This window comes from Dasypus novemcinctus, chromosome 31, assembly GCF_030445035.2.
Source record: "Dasypus novemcinctus isolate mDasNov1 chromosome 31, mDasNov1.1.hap2, whole genome shotgun sequence".
NCBI lineage: Eukaryota > Metazoa > Chordata > Mammalia > Cingulata > Dasypodidae > Dasypus > Dasypus novemcinctus.
In genome coordinates this window covers 38,742,688-38,761,801 of record NC_080703.1, presented here as the reverse complement: position 1 = coordinate 38,761,801, position 19,114 = coordinate 38,742,688, and the positions used below count along the sequence as shown (strand labels likewise).

The following is a 19,114-nucleotide window of genomic DNA, read 5'->3' as shown; positions in this document are numbered from 1 at the left end:
GGAATATGGAGAGGTCTGGAAACCTTATCACTCAAGAGATACTTGATATAATATTCGATAAAGCCACCAAACCTTCTCAACTGGGAGAGAATGGCCTATTCAACAAATGGTGCCTGGAGAACTGGATATCCATATGTAGAAGAATGAAAGAGGATTACCATCTCACACCTTATACAAAGATCAACTCAAGATGGATCAAAGACCTAAATATAAGAGCCAAGACCATAAAGACCTTGGAAAGCAGTGTAGAGAAACATCTACAAGACCTTGTAATAGGAAATGGCTTCAGGAACATCACACCAAAAGCACGAGCAGCAAAAGAACAAATAGATAAATAGGACTTCCTCAAAATTAAAGCCTTCTGCACCTCAAGGGAGTTTGTCAAGAAAGTAAAAAGGGAACCCACACAATGGGAGAAAATATTTGGCAACCATATATCCAATAAGAGACTTATAACTTGCATATATAAAGAACTCCTATATCTTGAAAATAAAAAGATAAACAACCCATTTAAAAAATGGGAAAAAGATTTAAACAGACACTTCTCCAAAGAAGAAATACAAATGGCTAAAAAGCACATGAAAAAATGCTCCAAATCTTTAGCTATTAGGGAAATGCAAATCAAAACTACAATGAAATACCATCTTACTCCCATAAGATTGGCAGCTATGAAAAAAACAGAAGAATACAAATGCTGAAGAGGATGTGAAGAAATGGGAACACTCATCCACTGCTGGTGGGAATGCAGAAGGATCCAAACATTCTGGAGGACAGTTTGGCAGTTTCTCAAAAAACTAATCATAGATTTGCCATATGACCCAGCAATTCCACTGCTGGGTATATACCCAGCAGAACTGAAGTCAGGGACACAAACCAATATATGCACACCAATGTTCATAGCAGCATTGTTCACTATCGCCAAAGTTGGAATCGACCCAAATGCCCATCAACAGATGAATGGATAAAGAAAATGTGGTATATACATACAATGGAATACTACTCGGCTTTAAGAACAAATACACTACAAACACACGTGATAACATGGATGAATCTTGAGAACCTTATGTTGAGTGAAGGAACCCAAGAATTGAAGGACAAATACTACATGACCTCAATGATATGAAATAAGCAAGCTGCCTCAGAGAGCTAGAGACTGGAAGATAGGCTTACAGGAATTTGGAGGGTAGAGGAAGGATATAAGCTGACATCTACATGGGTGAAATCTATGATAAGCTGGAGGTAAGTATGTGTACAAGGAAGGGATAAAATGGGGGCATAGGGTTACCTTTGGGTGGGGCTTTGGGGGTTTGAGTGGGGCTAGGGATAGGCGGATGGGTAATATTGCCCAAGAAATTGGGGGGAGGGTGGGGCAACACACGAATATAGGAGATTGTCAGGTATTGGTTGAGAGTATAATGCTGAGAAAACCTTTTCAAAATATAATTAGGAAAGTTACCTGTTTAAGATACTCAAGGGGAATAATCTGACGCAGGACAGACTCCTAGGGAATATCTGAATGCTCATTTTGCCAGAGTGGGTTATACCATTTTCAGAGCCCCATATAATGAGAGTGAAGATAGACCCACAACCTGGGGAGGACTAATGCCATCAAATAGAGGGAACTGTATCTCTCAAGAGAAAGGGTGGCTCCCAGGGCATTAGGGCAGTTGAGCAAGTCAAGCCCTCAACACTGTTGCAAGTATCTCTGAACATGGCTCCTCAAGAAATGAAGATTGACTGTCACTGTGGGCCCCAAGGGGAGGGGGAAATAGATATTGAATAGATGGAACCAAAGTAAATGTGAGGGCAAAAGAAGTGTTTCACAAGAGTACACAAGGATGGATATAAAACATGTAATATTACACCAAAAACATATAGAGGACAACAGACTAATAATGTAAACCATAATGTAAAATATAGGATAACTAAAAAATTTAGAAAACTGTATAGCCGAAAGTATAAACCACAATGTAAACACAAACGTTACCTTGTTTGAAAGCTATTGTCTCAATATCTGTACGTCAGTTTCAGTAAATATGATATGAATAAGTTAAAAGATTATCGCTGTGGAAGGGAAAAGGTTTTATAATAGATATGTGGGAGTACTGTATATTGTATATATGAATTACTGTGATCTAAGGCTCTTGTGAAGAGAAGCTCAATAATTAGGGAAAAAAGAAAAGAAAAAGATAGGATGTAGAATTTTTCCTAATCAATATGTATTCTATATCTAACCTTTAAACTTATCGCTATATTCCATTTTACTAGTAAGGGAACCTGACATTATATTGGGCTTCACTTTTCAGGAAGTTTTGGATCACAGAGTGGTTCAACAATGTCAGCGGAGGAAAACTGGTATGGGATGTTATTGACAGGGAACATATGGTTGACAGGGAGTTATACAGGGCATGTGTCCAGGGTGCATGGAAAGGTTTGGATATACTCATAGTGGAAACAATTAAAAACAACAGCTGAGGGGGTACTGGGTTCCTGGCCGGGGGGGGGGGCACTCTGTCGTGGTCTCTAGGGGAGCAGTAGCAGTCCCCCAAGTGCAATGGCAAGGACCAGGAAGGAATGAGGGTCCAACAGTGAGCCCCTGATACTAATGACTATGCTTGTGAGCCTATACACCTGAAATAAGAACAAGGCCTAGAGCAGCACTGTGCCTAAGAGTTCCCTCCTAACAGCCTCCATGTTACTCAAATGCGGCTGGTCTCAAAGGCAAACTCAGCATGTAAATTCACTACCTTCCCCCCAGTGTGGGACATGACACCCAGGGATGAGCCTCCCTGGCACCAAGGGATCACTACCAAGTACCAGCTGATGACGTAACTAGAAAATGACCTTGAATTAAAGGTTCAACACGGACCAGCAGAATATCCCTGTCTACATATAATAACAGGAGTTAAAAATGCTGTTTGATCTAAAGTAAGGGGGAAATGGAAAGGACAAATGAGTTTATATGGCTATGAGTCTCTAAAAAAGAGTCTGGAGGTTATCAGAAGGATTGCCCTTATGCACACCTTAGCAGAGTCTCAGAGACAGATAAAGTAGATACAACCCCAGGTATTGGTTCTTTTGAGGGCTAAAGAGACCCACAGGTTCTATGGTCATGGCAGATGGAGTTCACTGCCATGTCGGTTGGCCCTTCTTTGGAGCTGGTGTTTCTGCGTGATGGAGCTGGACTCAGATGTGATCTCTTTTCACAAGCCTGTCATGCTACTTTACTGGAATTGTATTTGGTGCTGGGGTTTAAGATATATCTAGGGGATTTGAATCTCTGGACTGACAATATGATAGCCAGGCCCTGAGCCTCAACAGACTTCAGCTCCTACACTCTGATTTATTGGACTTACCCCACTCAGCTAACATGGAGTTGAAGAATGTCAACCACCACACCATGGAGCCTAGAGTGCCTACAACTGAAAGCAGGAGGATTGCAGCCAGTATCCATGTGGAATCTAAGCCTCCTCTTGACATAGATGTGGAATGGACACAACCAAGCCAAGATCCACAGGAAGGAGGAATACAGTACAGATTAGAGTGGACTTAATGATATTCTATTCATGAACTATTGTGGTTAATAATTGAGAAAATGTGGCATTGTGTGGAAAAAGTGACCATGGTGGCTGCTGGGGGCGGGGAATGGGAGGAAGAGATGAGATGTGGAGGCATTCTCGGGACTTGGAGTTGTCATGGGTGGTGCTGCAGGGACAATTGCCAGACATTGTATGTCCTCCCATGGCCCACTAGATGGAACGTGGGAGAGTGTGGGCTGTGGTGTGGACCACAGGCCATGGGTTGCAGCAATGCCCAGAGATGTACTCACCAGATGCAATGGATGTGTCATGATGATGGGGGAGAGTGTTATATTTGGGAGTGGTGTGGTGGGGGCAGTGGGGGTGAATTGGGACCTCATATTTTTTGAATAATATATTTTTTTAAATGAATAAATAAAATTAAATTAAAAAAATAAAATAAAATCCTTATTTCTACCAAAAAAAAAGAGAGAGATACTTGAAAGAACTAGGGATATTCAGCCTTGGGGACTGAGAAAAGAGCTTGATGACTGATCTCTAATATTTATAGGAAGGGCCTTTTTTGTGGGAGAGGACAGTGTATTCCGTGTTGCTGCTGAGGACGAAGCAAGAACCAGTGAGAGGAAGCAACAAGGAGGAAAGGCTCTCTTCTAGTAACAACTGTCTAAGGATGGACACATCCAACCAAGCTGGTGCTCTCTAAAAGCTGGTGCTCACCGCTACTGGAAACACTCAGTGACAGGTTGGCCACAGATTTGCCAACGATGACATGGATGGGATTGTGGTTTTCAAAGAGACATTAGGATAAAGGACTTTATCCTATGCAGGCACATAGCATTGGGATGTTAAAGGTCAGAACCTTTCAGAGTCCATCATGGTGACAATGGACCCACTGATCCAAAATAGAAGACAATAGCAGTATCAACCGTGCCTTGTTCTACCTTGTTCCTTTCCCTCAACCTCACATTATTTTACAGGTGCAATTGTTCTGAAATGCTGTTTCTCTGTGGGCCTGCCGTCTTTTCTTTTTCATAAATCTCACACAGGAGGGACAAATGCTGACAAGATGAGCAAATGCTAAGTAGTATGAATATCTCATCCACTGATCTCAGCAATTGATGGTGATAATTCTTAGGATTGTTAGGCCCTCAAGACCTAGCATTAATTATCTGTTATTCATCCTTCCCACACCTTCTAGCTCTAATTTCTTGTGACATCATACTGTGTAAGAAGGAGTGCCTTACAAGTCATGAAAAAAGACAGAGTATCTTTAGAATGTTAGCTGGCAGCTGGCTTAGTTAAATAGCCCTCCACCCACGTTGTACTACATCGATTAATTTTTAAAGAAATGGCTAAATGAAGATATTAATTATTTGTATGTGGTGCATATGTTCCTGGGCACACCATTATATTTTAATTTACTTTTTAACAAGTAAGCCAATATAATTCTAAAATGATTTCCCATCTGGCATACATGCTAATAAAAAAAAGTATACTAATTTGTGCCATATCGAATTTAATCTCTTCTTTTACTTTCTAATTACATAGTTCTTGAGGAAATCAAACTAGAGAAAAATGGACTTAACTTTTCTGCTTTTTAGTCCATATTCATGGCTATTTAGAAAGGGAGAGAAATGAAACACTCATTTTCGTAGGTTCAAACAATATGAAAAGAAAAGATATACATGGTTATTTCTCTATTATACTTCTTTCTATTAATCATGTTTATATAAAATAAATGCTACAAGGAAAATAGATGGTCATGCAAAATAATTAAGTGCCATCTGAATCATCAGAGAATTCAATTACGTTGTCTTAATTTCTTAGATTATATAGTAATATGTTCAGTTTTTTGGAAATTCTGTAAAATACATAAGAGTATGCATGATAATTCTGTATTGCTCTACTTAATTACCCATTACCCATGATACTATTACCATGTGTTATAAGGGATTGTTTATACATATACAAATCCATGGGCACATCAGAATTTCTAGGTAGTAAATCCTTATGAATTAATTGCTATGATTTTTGGAATATTTGTCCTGATTCAAACTCTCTCTTTGTGCTTTTGTACTTAGGGACAATTGATAATACATGGAATTAACAAGATAAGTTATATACAAAATGTTGGATGTTGATGAATATGCTCTTTAATGTGCTTTACATTGAAAACCTTTATACCTGTGTTTTCCAGATGCCCACTAAAAGAAAACGAAACTGCAGCCTTTCAGATGGGTTTGGGTGTGTCTGGAGGAGACCACGTTCTTACTATCACTTTATAATTAGTCATCGACTTAATTAGTCAAAGATACAAATATCTTATGGGAACAAGACAGCCATGGGGGAAGAGAAGATGCATACAATGTTTGGGAAGCTTCCGTTGGCTTCATGATTCTTTTATGGGGGCTCCAAATCTGGAAAGTTCTTTTCTTCCTTGAAGAAATCTTATTATACTCTACCTTTACTTCTTTCTTAAGAAGAACATGCACTAGCCTTTTCTGCCCTTCCCTTTAAGGGAATATTTGCAAGTATTGAGCTCTCCTGGTTCTTGAATTCCATGTTTGTCAGTGAGGAGAAAGCAGAGGGGTCTCAGTTGTCCCTAAATTAAATGAAGGTGATTTTTTTTTTTTTTTTTACCAATTGAAAGGATTCGAGTAGGAACCACACAAACCAATCACTGTGAAAAATGCCTTGTGAACCACAACATATAAGACATGTGTCTATTCTTATGTGCATGACAAAGGTAGACTGATACTTACCATTGGCCAACCTTATATACTCTGCACAATTGTATCATAATTCTAGACATCTCAGACATACGATCTATATCAAGGTTTTCCCCTGAAAAAAAAAACCTAAAACTATTTAAGTATCTCAAGGGGATTTGTATCCATAGATTTTAAGAAAAGAATTAATTCCTTTACTATCATCACTATTTTGTATAAACGTCTAATAATTAGTTCTTTTCTAGTGTAAAATTATCATATCTTCTTTTCATTCAATTAGCGCAATTGAGCGACAAATTATTTTTTTTAAACTTTCTAAACATTATACTCTGTCATGACTCATTCAGCAGAGCACCTGATCTATTCAGAAATCTGTATCTGTATTTTGTACTTTAGTTAACCTCATATTTAACTGCAATAGCTTTTGAAAATGCTCCATCAAACAAAAAGCCTTTCATTTCAATCATGTCATCTGTTTGATGGGAATACCTCGTATCTGTGGATGGTGTCACTGGGTTTGGGTTTTCTGTGTGACTTATGATACTCTTGGTGTTATCAGTTAGTAAATATGCACGGAATTTGTCCCTCACTTTTATAGTGAATTTATGGGCTTACTTCATCTAATGCTGTGGAAACACAGAACATAAAAGGGCGTAGGAAGTTAAAGAGAAAGGATGAAAAGATTACACGCTACCCTAACAGCTTGATAACATTTCTTTCACCCCCCCTCCTGGTGGCCGTTTCCCATGATGCGTTGGTATTTTGCCAGTAGCATTTTTATTCTACTGTGGAAATTGCCATGGGATTGCTTTCATCCGTTTAAATGGTTTATCCACTAGCTTCGTCTTTTTGTATTCCCAATAATAACAATGGAAGTATCTGGATTCTTGTGGCATGGTTTTTTGTTAGACCTTTTCAAAAAGAACATCATTACTAGACTAGGACTGTTTATCTTTTAGGAGTGGGTGGGAGGGGTGAAGTTACCCAGAATTTGTTTCCAGATCTGTCATATGGCTGGTCTATCTTAAGGAACCAAAATCCGAAACACTGAATTAGAACTTAGACCTGGACTTGAGTCTGGTTGTTTCACTAACTAGCTGAGTGCTTTAATCCTGTGCTTCAGTTTCATCATCAAGCTATTTGACTTCTTTTGTACCTGTTTCCTTATCAGTGTTGAGGTTACCAACAATACTCAGGGTTGTTGGGGGGAGTAGCTGAGATTGTGATTATGAAAGGTTTAGAACAGTCCTGGGCTCATAGTAAGAAAATAAGTGCTATTTCTAACAATATAATTGTATTACATTGGTATAGCTCTTATAATCTCATCTCTCAAGGACATAATGAGAACCAAATGGCATAAAAAATGTTGTGTTCTTTTTTTAAATTGCTGCATAAAATAATTGCTACAAATTTAGCAGTTTAAAACCACACCCAAGTATTATCTCATTTTCTGTAAATCAGAATTCCAGGAACTGGTTAACTGGATTCTCTGCTCGGAGTCTTACAAGGCTGAAATCAAGGGTCAGCTAAGTTTTCTTTCTGAAGATCAGGCTCCTCCTCCCAGCTCATGTGGCTTTTTGAAGACTTCATTTCCTTGTGGTTGTTGGACTGAGGCCCCCATTTTCCTGCTGGAATTAGTCAGAGGCCTTTCTCATCTTCTGGAAGCTTCCGTTCATGGCCCTCTCCACAACAGCAGGAGTGCATCTCACCAACCTCCAGTCCCTTGCCACCAGCTGAAGAAAACTATATTCTTAAAAGGCTCGCCTGATTAGTTTAGGACCACCCAGGATAACCCCCCCTTTTGCTGCATAATATAAAAGATCAGGGATCGCTGTCTCATCATATTCACAGGTTCCACCCTCACTCAAAGAGAAGAGATTAAACAAAGATGAGGGTCATCGGGGGTCATAGTAGATTTCTAATTCTGCATACCATAAATGTGAGCATGAAATGAAAATAAAAATTATATGTAAATGCCAAGTGAGTTGTTATTATTATCATCAGGATCATACAATGTCAATAAATTAGCTGTTTAAATTAGCCAGCTCATAACTATGGAGCTCAGAGCTTAATGTTGGCTCCATAACACCTTGAACTCTTGTTCTCATTTTCTAGGAAACATATATCCTACCTCTCCCCCTCTGCCCCTCTGCGCTCCTCCACAACAGAATTTCACGGAGATAGCTGTTCCTGCCGGAGTCAGCAGTCAGTGAAAGGCTCTCACCCTCACATGCTTGCAACACTGCTGAACTCCCCTGGAGCCTGGTCGTACTCAGTGGAAAACAAATGGAAGAAAAGCTGATCTTTTCCAACTTCTTAATGACATTTAACCCGTCAATGAAGATGACAGTCTTGGAGTTGTTTATTCCTAAGCAGCAAGAGGGAGCTTAGCATGGCTTGTGGATTTGTCACTGGACCAGAGCTCTGAAGGGCCACATATATTGTGAAAAGCTTGATCAATACATATAAATTTATAACAAAAGAATGAGGTAGGGAGAGATTGAAAATGGTTACATCTCATCCATTAGAACAGAATGGAGAAATTAGCCTAGAACTCCTGGTAGTTTGTTAACAGGAGTGTCTTAAGACAGAGATGAATTCTATAACCACAAAGAGATTAGTAAAACGTTGGTAACAGAATTAAGTAGCATTTCACAAAATAAAAAATAAAAAAATATGGACTACAAATTATATTTATGCGGAAATTCCATCTCTGCCATTGGTAATATGACCTCTAATTGAGAGGATTTCTTACTCTTTAAAATTGGGATAATCCTTTCTACTTCAGAAGATGTTCTGAGGATTAAATGGGAAAAAAATATGCTAAACTCTTAGAACTATGTCTGATACATAGTGAGCATTTTGTAAGTATTGACTATTGTAGTTAATGCTATTATTCTTTATTTTAATTATATTAACTCCTGGCCCCGTGTCTGTAACATACTAAATCAAAAAATATTCTATCTTCACCCTTCCTCAATACATGTTTCTGAGTTGAACTGGACCTACGAAAGAGAATGCTTTGAACATTATTAATCTGAAATAGATTACCATTTGTCTAATTTTATTTTATTTTATGCAAATTTCTTCTCTTCTTTCCTTTTTCTTGTCTTTTCTCCCTCCCCTCCTTCCATCTTCTTCTCTCTCTCCCTTTCTTCTTTCCTTTTCTTTCTCTTTTTTATCCCAAGCAGATATAATTTTAAATTTTCGAACAACGTATGTCAGCAAGTCTGGCCAAGTTATCTTTGAAGCAAGATCAATTTGCATCCACTATGTCACCACGTGGTTCATCATTGATTTAATCGCTGCCCTGCCTTTTGACCTCCTGTATGCGTTCAATGTCACAGTGGTAAGTAAATAGCTCCCTCGGACGTGAGCTTTAGGGTTGGTTTTAACGCTGTGTTTATTTTTCACATGTCAGGTTTAAATGTGGCAATTTGTGTTTTCAAGGTTTTGTGCCATCTTTAACAAAGTTACCAATATGCTCAGTGATAACCCAGGCAAGATCCGCCACCAGAGGAAGCTACTTCCTGTTGAGATGTGCAATACCTGTTTCCAGTTATTTAAATACCCAAAAGCAAATATGCATGAAAGCTGAAATATATCATACATTCTGATCCACTAAACAATCTCTTTGATAAGGAAAACATCTGTAGTAATACAAGCATCACTTAATATCACTTACGCAGATATTTGCCTATAGAGTTTGATGGAGAGTTTGACGTATTTTGTCCTTTTATGACCTTTAACTCCTTATCTCTTGAGCATTTTATTGTTCATTGTCAAAGCCAATAGAAGAAGTCCTTGTAAAGATGTTAAAAGGGGCGGAAACCTAGATGACATATTGACTAACATAAAACTTGAGTTTCCTTTAATTTGCACCAATAAGATAACTTTCCATCTCTTTCTTCATCAAAACCCCTTCCTTTCACATCTCCTCACAGGAAAGAAAGCCCACTTAGAGTAGCAGAAACTTTTACTATTTAATGATTAATATTCTTGAATTGTTAAATGCTTCCTTGTAAGTAGGGAGGCTATTTTGGGGGTGAAGGAGTGTAATAACACTGTTGGACCATTAATGCAATTTGCTGCTAGAGTCACCAATTCCAGCACAGAAAAATTTACTAGACATTAGTTCAAATTAAACAATTTACCTCGTCTGTTGAAACTTCCTTGTAGAAATCATATTCTCTATCAAGAACTCAAAGGTATAGTTCTCAATGCTAAAGTGATCAATATTTCAAATATCATCATTAATCATTTCAGAATGTACATAGCACTTAAAGGAAAGTGTGGTATAGACTCGTGCATTTTATTAATTGCCTATACAATATTACTTTTCTTTTTTTTTTTTTTTAAGTTGGAAAGTTGAGAGAGTTAACATTTTCAAGAGATTTATAACACCTGAAAATAAAGCTCAGGGGAAAACATCTAGAATATAATTTTAATCAATCCTATGTTGAATTGCTACCCTGGCTTTTTAAAACACTTTTTAAGATTGAATTTGACTAGATAAGTGTGCTCTAATGAAAGTGTAATGACTTAAAACAAAGCCTTTACAAGAATGGAAAAGTAATCCAAAAGAAGTATATAATTCACAAAATGTTAGGAAAAAATTCTCAGAATTCTCTTGTTGAATTGTAAATTAAATGGTCTTTAATGGAATTCTGGTCTAAATTAATTTGCTGCTTTGCTGCTAAATATTAATCATACTTTTTAATGTTCCATTTCTCTTTGGGTACTGAAAAAATAGAATTTTTTCTATTAATTATAAAATACATATGAAAGAGAAAATTTATGTTATTTTTGTGTAATTAGCATCCCCATTGCCTAAAAGTAACCTGGATGAGGAATTTTTGAAAAAGTCTAATGATTATATTTAGATAAAATTGAAATACTGGTTCTACACTTTCCCTGCTCCTCTCTCCTTTGCTTCATTCAGTCCTGTGACATCTGACATCTGATAAATGCCTTGTAAAGAATGCACAGTAGAGCAATATCCATGTCAGAAAGAAAGGAAGGGAGGAAGGAATCTCTCTGGGCAGTGCACCTTTTTCTGCTTTATACAGCAGTGAGTGCATGGTCATGTAACAAATTTTCGCATGAATTTTTTATCCTCAAATAAGTCAAGCAGGATGAAATATTCTATTTGTTCCGAAAAGCCTGTCCAACATAACATATTTACCTCCCAGTGCGGTCACCCCTCGGGCTGAAGTGTGGCCCAGTGGGGGCAGCGGCTTGGCCTGCCGCGGCCGCTCCCCCGCCGGGCCACACTTCAGCCCGAGGGGTGACCGCACCCCGTCAGCCAAACCGCGCAACCCCTTGTGAGACCGATCCCTCGTCTGCTGCTGGACCGACCCCTCGTCCCAAGTGGGACCGACCCTTCGTCCCAAGCGGGACCGACCCCTCGTCCAGAGCTGGACCGACCCCTTGTCCACAGCCAGACCCCACCTCTACCGACCGAGCAAACCGTCGCATCCCAGGAAAAAATAAGTTATAGTACTTGATGAGTTCTTCTATTATAGTGCACAGACTTACAACAGAAAAAAGAAAGGAAGGAAGGAGGGAGGGAGGGAAGGAAGAAGGAAACATAGATGTTGGACTTTCACATCTAAAACGTATCCAATTCGTGATCTCCATAGAGGACATTCAGACGTACATTAGAACTACCAAAAAATGCATTGGCCACTTTGACTGTAGCTCTGCCCAGGACTGCTGATGAGAATTGTTTTAAATACAGTTTGCATGTTTTATTTATTAAATACCTACTATGTACCAGTCATTATGAAAAGCACTGCGAAAGATAAATTGATGAATCAGATGTAAGAAATACGATATGCTGAGAAAATCCAAGGAATGAATCCTAAAGATTTTATTATAGTTGAGTATAGAATCATTCAGATGATTACAGTTGGACCCAATGTTATTGGAGCTCTCTTGCTATGCTGAACTTGGAGTGTGTTTTAACTTAGCAATTTATTCATTCATCAAACAAATACATATTGTGCACTTACACTGTGTCAGGCCTGTTGAGGAAAGGGAAGTGGCTTCTAGAGGTGGAAATAGAAGGTCACTGAGTCCAGCCAGTTACCAATGCCAGCGTCCCAAAACTGCTGACTCTGTTTATGATTCTGTCCTGTAAACTAAACCTTCTTCTTAGACATCGTCATACAAACCACTTCCTTCCCTCTCTTTATGAATCCCCCAAACAAATTAAATCAGGTCAAGCGATTTGTCTGACTACTTGCATAAGAGTTCATTTTCCGTCTTTTCTATTTAGAATGTAAACCCTTTGAAGTCATGAAAGAGTGTATTTTATGAGCACCACAGGCATTTTTTAGAGTGATGTTGCCCATGATGGTGGACACAAATGAGCATGTTTTAAAATTAGGCCCTAAAATCGGGCAAATAACCTCCTAGCTACAAGCCTACTGCTTTCATTCTTGCAAAGGCAGGAACCTAGGAGATTTTTCAAGATTTTTTTTCCATTTGATTTTGGCTTCCTAAGCATATTTCTTTGAAAGAGAGTTCAGGATGCATATGCTTCAGGCAAATTTCTTTGTTACTTGAAATATTAGAGGAAGCTAATATGGTCCAAAAGGCAGGCACTTGTGAGCCGAATTTACTTGAATTTAATGGGTCTAATTTTTTTTAAGGGATAAATCATAGGTTAATTTTCTTACCACTTTGAAGGACTTTACTTCAATCTATACGAATTCCTGTTATAAAGCAATTTCCTTAAATGAGGTAGAGAAAGAAGGAAGATAGAAAGTGTGTGCAAGAGAGTGGAGACATCTTATATTCAACCCTGATATCATAATATGCTGTAGTCATGTATCAGAATATAAAAAATCATATTGAATCACACAGAGATAAAGAGATAAATCTCACTTAAGAAAGATCAGTATTGACTCAAAGAGATGAGCTTGTCTTATCCTCCGTTCCCCTGTTGCCTCCTGATACGTGTTTGTCAATTAGAAACAGTCACGGTATTAGAATCCTGGTGCTGTTTAGTGTCAAGAACTTCCCAGAAGGCTGTAGGTGAACTTGAATGTCACGGGATGAACTCAAGCCCTGAGTGCAGTTGTGCTGCTCTGTCTCCTTCCACAGGTGTCCCTGGTGCATCTCCTGAAGACCGTGCGCCTGCTGCGTCTTCTGCGGCTCCTGCAGAAGCTGGACCGTTACTCTCAGCACAGCACCATCGTCCTGACTCTGCTCATGTCCATGTTTGCGCTCCTTGCCCACTGGATGGCGTGTATCTGGTATGTCATTGGAAAAATGGAGAGGGAAGACAACAGCCTTCTCAAGTGGGAAGTTGGTAAGGGCTTACGTTTGTTGCATTTTCCATTTTTAAGCTGAGAGGAAAGATAGACTGTCTGGAATGTAAAGGGGGCGAAAGATGAAGCTCTAAATATCTGCCCTCTGGCTTCTGATGTCTCGAGTTTCTGCTTGCTTGTTTATGCTACAAGTCATTTCTTGAGGGAACATTTTATGGTACAACCCTATGTTTTTTCAAAGAGTAATGATTTGAGCTTTCACACTAAAGCAAGTTTTCAAAATGATTGGCAAGGCTATAGAAGTATTCAGATGCTACTTTGACATGTTTCAATGTAGATGCAGAATGATAACAGTAAATTACTGAGCAACTGACCGATGGCCTTTCATTGCAATATTTTAAATTAGAAGAAATTAATCGCTGGCATTACAGACACCAAACTAAAGAGAAGATTAATCTATTTTTCTTTTAAAAAACAAAAATGAGAGCTATCATAATAGCACATTTTCCAAATTTAGTGTACTTTGAAGATTTGTGATAGTAGAGAGGACTGAATATTTACAAATATAACTTATGAAATTTTGTATCCCCATGTTTCATGGAAGTTTAAGACAGATTTTCCAAGTCTTACATAATTCTGCATAAATGCATCTGAAACATTCTGCACATGTACACATTTTTAACTTATGATAATCCCAAGAAATTTATAGAAAATGAAAATCCTTAGGCTATAAGTTTTTATGCTAAAATATCTGTGTTCTTCTCAAAGTCATACTCACTTTAGAGAATTGTCATGGTACCCTCGAAGGGTACATTTTTTTCTTAACCTGACATTTTATCAAAAGAATCTGTTTCTCATTTGGCTTAGAAAGTCCTTCACTTATCTTCTCCACCAAAAATCAATTTCGAGCTTTTGAAAGACACTCAGACCTTTGCACAAGAATGAAGCCACAAGAGACTCCCAAGAGAGAAAATGCTCTAACTTCTCCTGTTAGCACTTTGTGGCATGATGCATTGGAACATCTCTGAGTTGGTTCTCATAAATGCCACTGTCTCACCATGGGGCATATACAAAACCTTCAAAGGGCATCATTGAAGAATGAGCTGGACACCTACTAAAGAACGGAGGTTCAAGGAAATGAATCCCCAGTCATTTTTTAAAATACTCCTACACATCTCAATTTTATCCCTGTGCTATGCAAAACAACTGTGTTATGATCATTTTCTTCTCAGAATGGATTCCCTCTCTTCCTTATAAAAGCACTTTTTCCATGTCTTGTCTGTGGACTCCCATTCTCAGAAATGAAGCAACAGGAGAAATAAGAAAGCTGTAGTATCCTGAATTAAGAGGCTATGAGCTGAGATTAGAAGAGAGATGGGAATTCTTTGAAAGGAGGCTCAAGATCTGCAATGTATTTAGATTAAAATGCTTTCCACACCACAATATGGTTGCCCTTTCCCTAACTTTGTTAGGTTTCCTCATCACATACTCTACTGTTATCCTAGCGGTGTTCAATGAATTACAACATCAAGGTCTCTATCCTTTGTTTTGAATCTGTATTAAAATTATTGCTTATGACCAGCCACCTGATTCCTTTTTGGACTTGACCTAATTTCCTTCAGGCACCAGACCTATATACTCATTAATTTGTAAGACTTGTCTAGTCTGAGAGTCTTCAGAAGGGGAAATTCAGCTTATTCATGCTCTCAAATTTAGTTAAGTGAGGAAAGCTTTTTGTTTCATTGCCAACATGCCAGTCCTGCGGCAGATGTATGAAGTAGCTGTTTTCTTCCCACAAACATGTATAGGTATTCATTTTCCAAGAAAAAAGGAGCCAACCTCCTGGACTGCTTCCTTACTGCCCCCTTCCACTTCTGTTCTTGGTTCTAGTGCTAGGGTTTAATGTAATGAACTGGAGGCTGGAGGCTAGAACTTAGCACAAGCAGAGCATTGGTAGGATGCCATGGGGGGAACACTACTGGGCTGAGGCCAGTAGCCCTCTCCTGTCATTGGGACTTCACCACTAACCAACTGTGTGATTCGCAGTACATTTGGTTTACCTGCTTGGGCCTCAGTTTCCTCATATACCACATGGGAAACCTCACTATGCAACTTGAAAGTCTGCTTCAGGTTTCATGATTTATGATTGTAATGGAAGAAGAGACCCGGCATTGCTCGCTTCACACATTCTTTTTTTCTTATCATAGCTCAGTGTACACAGAAGCCATTGATAGCGACTCTCCCATGTAATTGGAACAATGGAAAGGGCTGGGCCAGGAAGTGCATCCTATGCTTAAGGCACATCAAAATGCTCTAGTTTCTTGTAGCTGTTGTGGCAACCACAAATTTGTTGGCTTAAGACAACAGACATCTATTCTCTCACAGTTCTGGAGACCAGGAGTAAGAAACCAATTTCATTAAGCCGAAATCAAGATGTCAACAGAGCTGTGCTCTCTCCAGAAGCTCTAGGGGAGGAGCCATTTCTTCCACATCCAGCTTCTGGGGAGCTGTCTGCATTCCTTGACTTGTTGAGACACCATTTGTTGCCTCCTTGGTCTCGTTGCCTTCTCCTCTCCTGTTCCTCTAAGATCCCTCTACCTCTCTATTATAAGGGCACTTTTGATGACATTTAGGGCCCACTCAGATAATCCATGATAATATCCCCATCTCAAAATTCTTAATTTAATCACATCTGCAAGAACTTTATCATAGAAGGTGACATTTGCAAGTTCTAGGGCTTAGGACGTGATATCTTTAGATGGCCATTATTCAGCCTATTGCACTGAATTATCATTAAAGCAGATGAACATTTATCTTTGGAGAATTAGATTTCCTGTCTGAGCACCTTGCAGGAGTTGATTTTAGGAAGGAAGCATGCTTAAATTCTGTCTGTTGATGTTATTTATGGACCTGGACACTTGGGCTTTCCCTTCCTCTAAAATGACTTGCGTCTTTTGCTCTTTTCAAACATTCCCCAGAGCACAAATTAAATAATTATGACCTTCTCTACCTAATGTTGTAATGGAGCATCTGAGTGTCTAGGCTAATTTAGTTTTTACTATGCAATTTGTCCACTAATAATAAGTTATACCTCTTTTTGGTCCAACCACCACAGATCAAAAAATTCATCACTTAACCAAAATTTGGTTAGAGAACAAGTTGCTCTTTATCTTTGTGGCTCAGATAAAATGTACAGAACAGATTCATCTTCCCAGGGAATAAAATGACATTCTTTTCTAATCATTGTTAATTGTTGTTGAAATAAAATATTTTTTCCCTTTTGCCCTTGGCAGAACAATTACTTATGAATAGACAGAGTCCCACCATTTTGTATCAAACCAAATCAAAGTTAATCTTTTCAAAAAACTGTTGCTGTGCCACTCCTTTATAAGATATCTATTTTTGGAAGTAAAGATTAATACTTGTAGGCTCCTTATATCAGGGGCTGGTTAGGAAATGACTTGCCTGGTGTTAGATTTTATTTCATATTTTTATGTGTTTCTATGCCATATTTTAAAGAACGTAAAGGTCTCACAACTTATTTATTCATGAAATTTTATACCTGAGGAGAACTTGGTCCAAATCTGATTTCATAGTGAGAAATTCATCTCTAAGTTATGCAAGCTCTGAGATGGAAGGGGTGTTGTGCCCACTCTTGTATCCCCACTGTGTCAAGCAGTTTCTTCCACTTAGGAAGTGCACAAAAGTATATTTATTGAATGAATCCACTTTCAATTTTTGTGGTAGCCAGGGTTCTTCAGAAAAAAAGATCCACAGGATACACAAACACAAACACACACACGGCAAGTCTGAATTTCAAAGGGCAGGTCACAAGTTGGAAACTCCGGTGAAGGTAAGGTTGAATTTCCCAGGAGAAGCTGGCTGACTGATGTAGAGGCAGGAATTCTTCTTCCTGACTCTTGAAGTTTTCAGTTCTCCCTTAAAGACCTCCAACTGATTGGATGAGGAAATTGCCCTTATTTTTAAGGGCAGCCTCCTTTGTTGACTGTAGATGCAATCAACCATGGATGCAGTCCACTGCCTCTAGATGCAAATCCACCTGTGAAATACTCTTACAATAACTATCCAACCAGTGCTTGCTTGACCAAACAGCTGAACACCAAGTTGACACATAAAATTTACCATTACAAAGGTCATCCAATTTCTAAATTACAGACATGGAACAAGAACCTAAATCCCCTTCTTGCCTAGAACTCCTAATAATTTTGAGAATTATGCAATTATAGGAAATAGTTATTTAGCAAACTGCTTCTGGCTAAGAAGATGGAGAAGATAAAAAAAAACTTAAGATTTGGTCATTCATTCAAAAAATGAACGAACACACACATTCTCATACCCACATCTCCCAGCAAAGCCTCTGGGAGGTCAAGGAAATAATCTCAGCCATTGTGCTAGAGACTCTCAGAGCTTCCTTCGAAATATAACAATTTGATTTACACAAAGACCAGGACTCTGGGCAAAGCTGGACTGTCCACCTGACTGTCCTGCAGGCTGAGGGGTGGCACGCCCTCAGGGAGTTTTAAAGGATGATCAGGAATTGCCTGTTCAGATGCTGAGGAAAGGACATTTGTGATGGCAAGGGCATGGCAATATTAAGCAGTTTACTAGAACTAGCAGAAAGGATGAATGTATGTGCAGGTAGTAAGATGGTGAGGCTAAAGAGGTAGTTAGGCAGAGAACAGATTTTCAAAGACAATTTGTGCTAGACTTAGGAGTTCAGACTTTATTTTAAGGCTACAGAGAGCCATAAAGTTCTCTCTTGGTCAGTGAATCCTTGATTAAAGAACACCAGGAAAGAAAGAGATGTTTCTTTCTGCTTTATTTCCAATATCTGTAAAAGAGCAATACCTACCCTATTGGAGTTACCAATAATAAATTAAACAATGTATGGGAAATATTTTGCACTGTGTCTGGCACCTAGAAATTGCTCAATAAATATTAACTATTATAACTGTCATTATCATGTTATTATGAAAATTAGTACTAGTGAAAGAAATTATCATATGCTAGGATAGTCAATACTTACCATTTTACATGAGAAGGCTATTAGGAAATGATTCCAAAAGTGTTACCTTGAGGTTTAGCTGTAGTGCTTTTGCATATCTTCATATAACTTACCGGCACAAACTTTCTATTTCAAAGTCAGCCTCTGAACAATTATTAATTCTTGTATAGGTTCACAAGTACACACATAGAGCAGATTTTCCTCACAAGACTACCATAGGGGACAGGTACAACAGGCACCTTACAAGCTTGTTGGAATATGTCATCCTTTGATAGAATTTAGACATGATGCTTCAAGGTCAAGATTTAACACTGTTCTAGTTAGCTAGGCTGCTGAAAGCAGTATACCAGAAATGGATTGGCTGTGCAATGGGAATCTATGGGCTTACAAGCCTACAGTTCTGAGGCCATGAAAATGTCCAAATCAAGGCATCATCATGACAATACCTTCTTCTTGAGGACCAGCTGCTGGTCATCCTGGACTCCTCAGTCACATGGCAAGGTACATGGTGGCATCTGCTGGTCTGCTCCTTCTCTTCTGGGT

The 19,114-nt window shown here is 38.7% G+C and overlaps 1 protein-coding gene across 1 annotated transcript in view; it reads left to right on the top strand.

Moving 5' to 3' along the window:
- Positions 1 to 19,114, top strand: part of KCNH8 (potassium voltage-gated channel subfamily H member 8) — a 407,588-nt gene that overhangs the window by 249,776 nt on the left and 138,698 nt on the right. The window contains exons 6-7 of the mRNA XM_058290622.2: positions 9,460 to 9,617; positions 13,379 to 13,586. Coding sequence (XP_058146605.1) covers positions 9,460 to 9,617; positions 13,379 to 13,586 — 366 coding nt within the window. The remainder of the gene's footprint in view (positions 1 to 9,459; positions 9,618 to 13,378; positions 13,587 to 19,114) is intronic.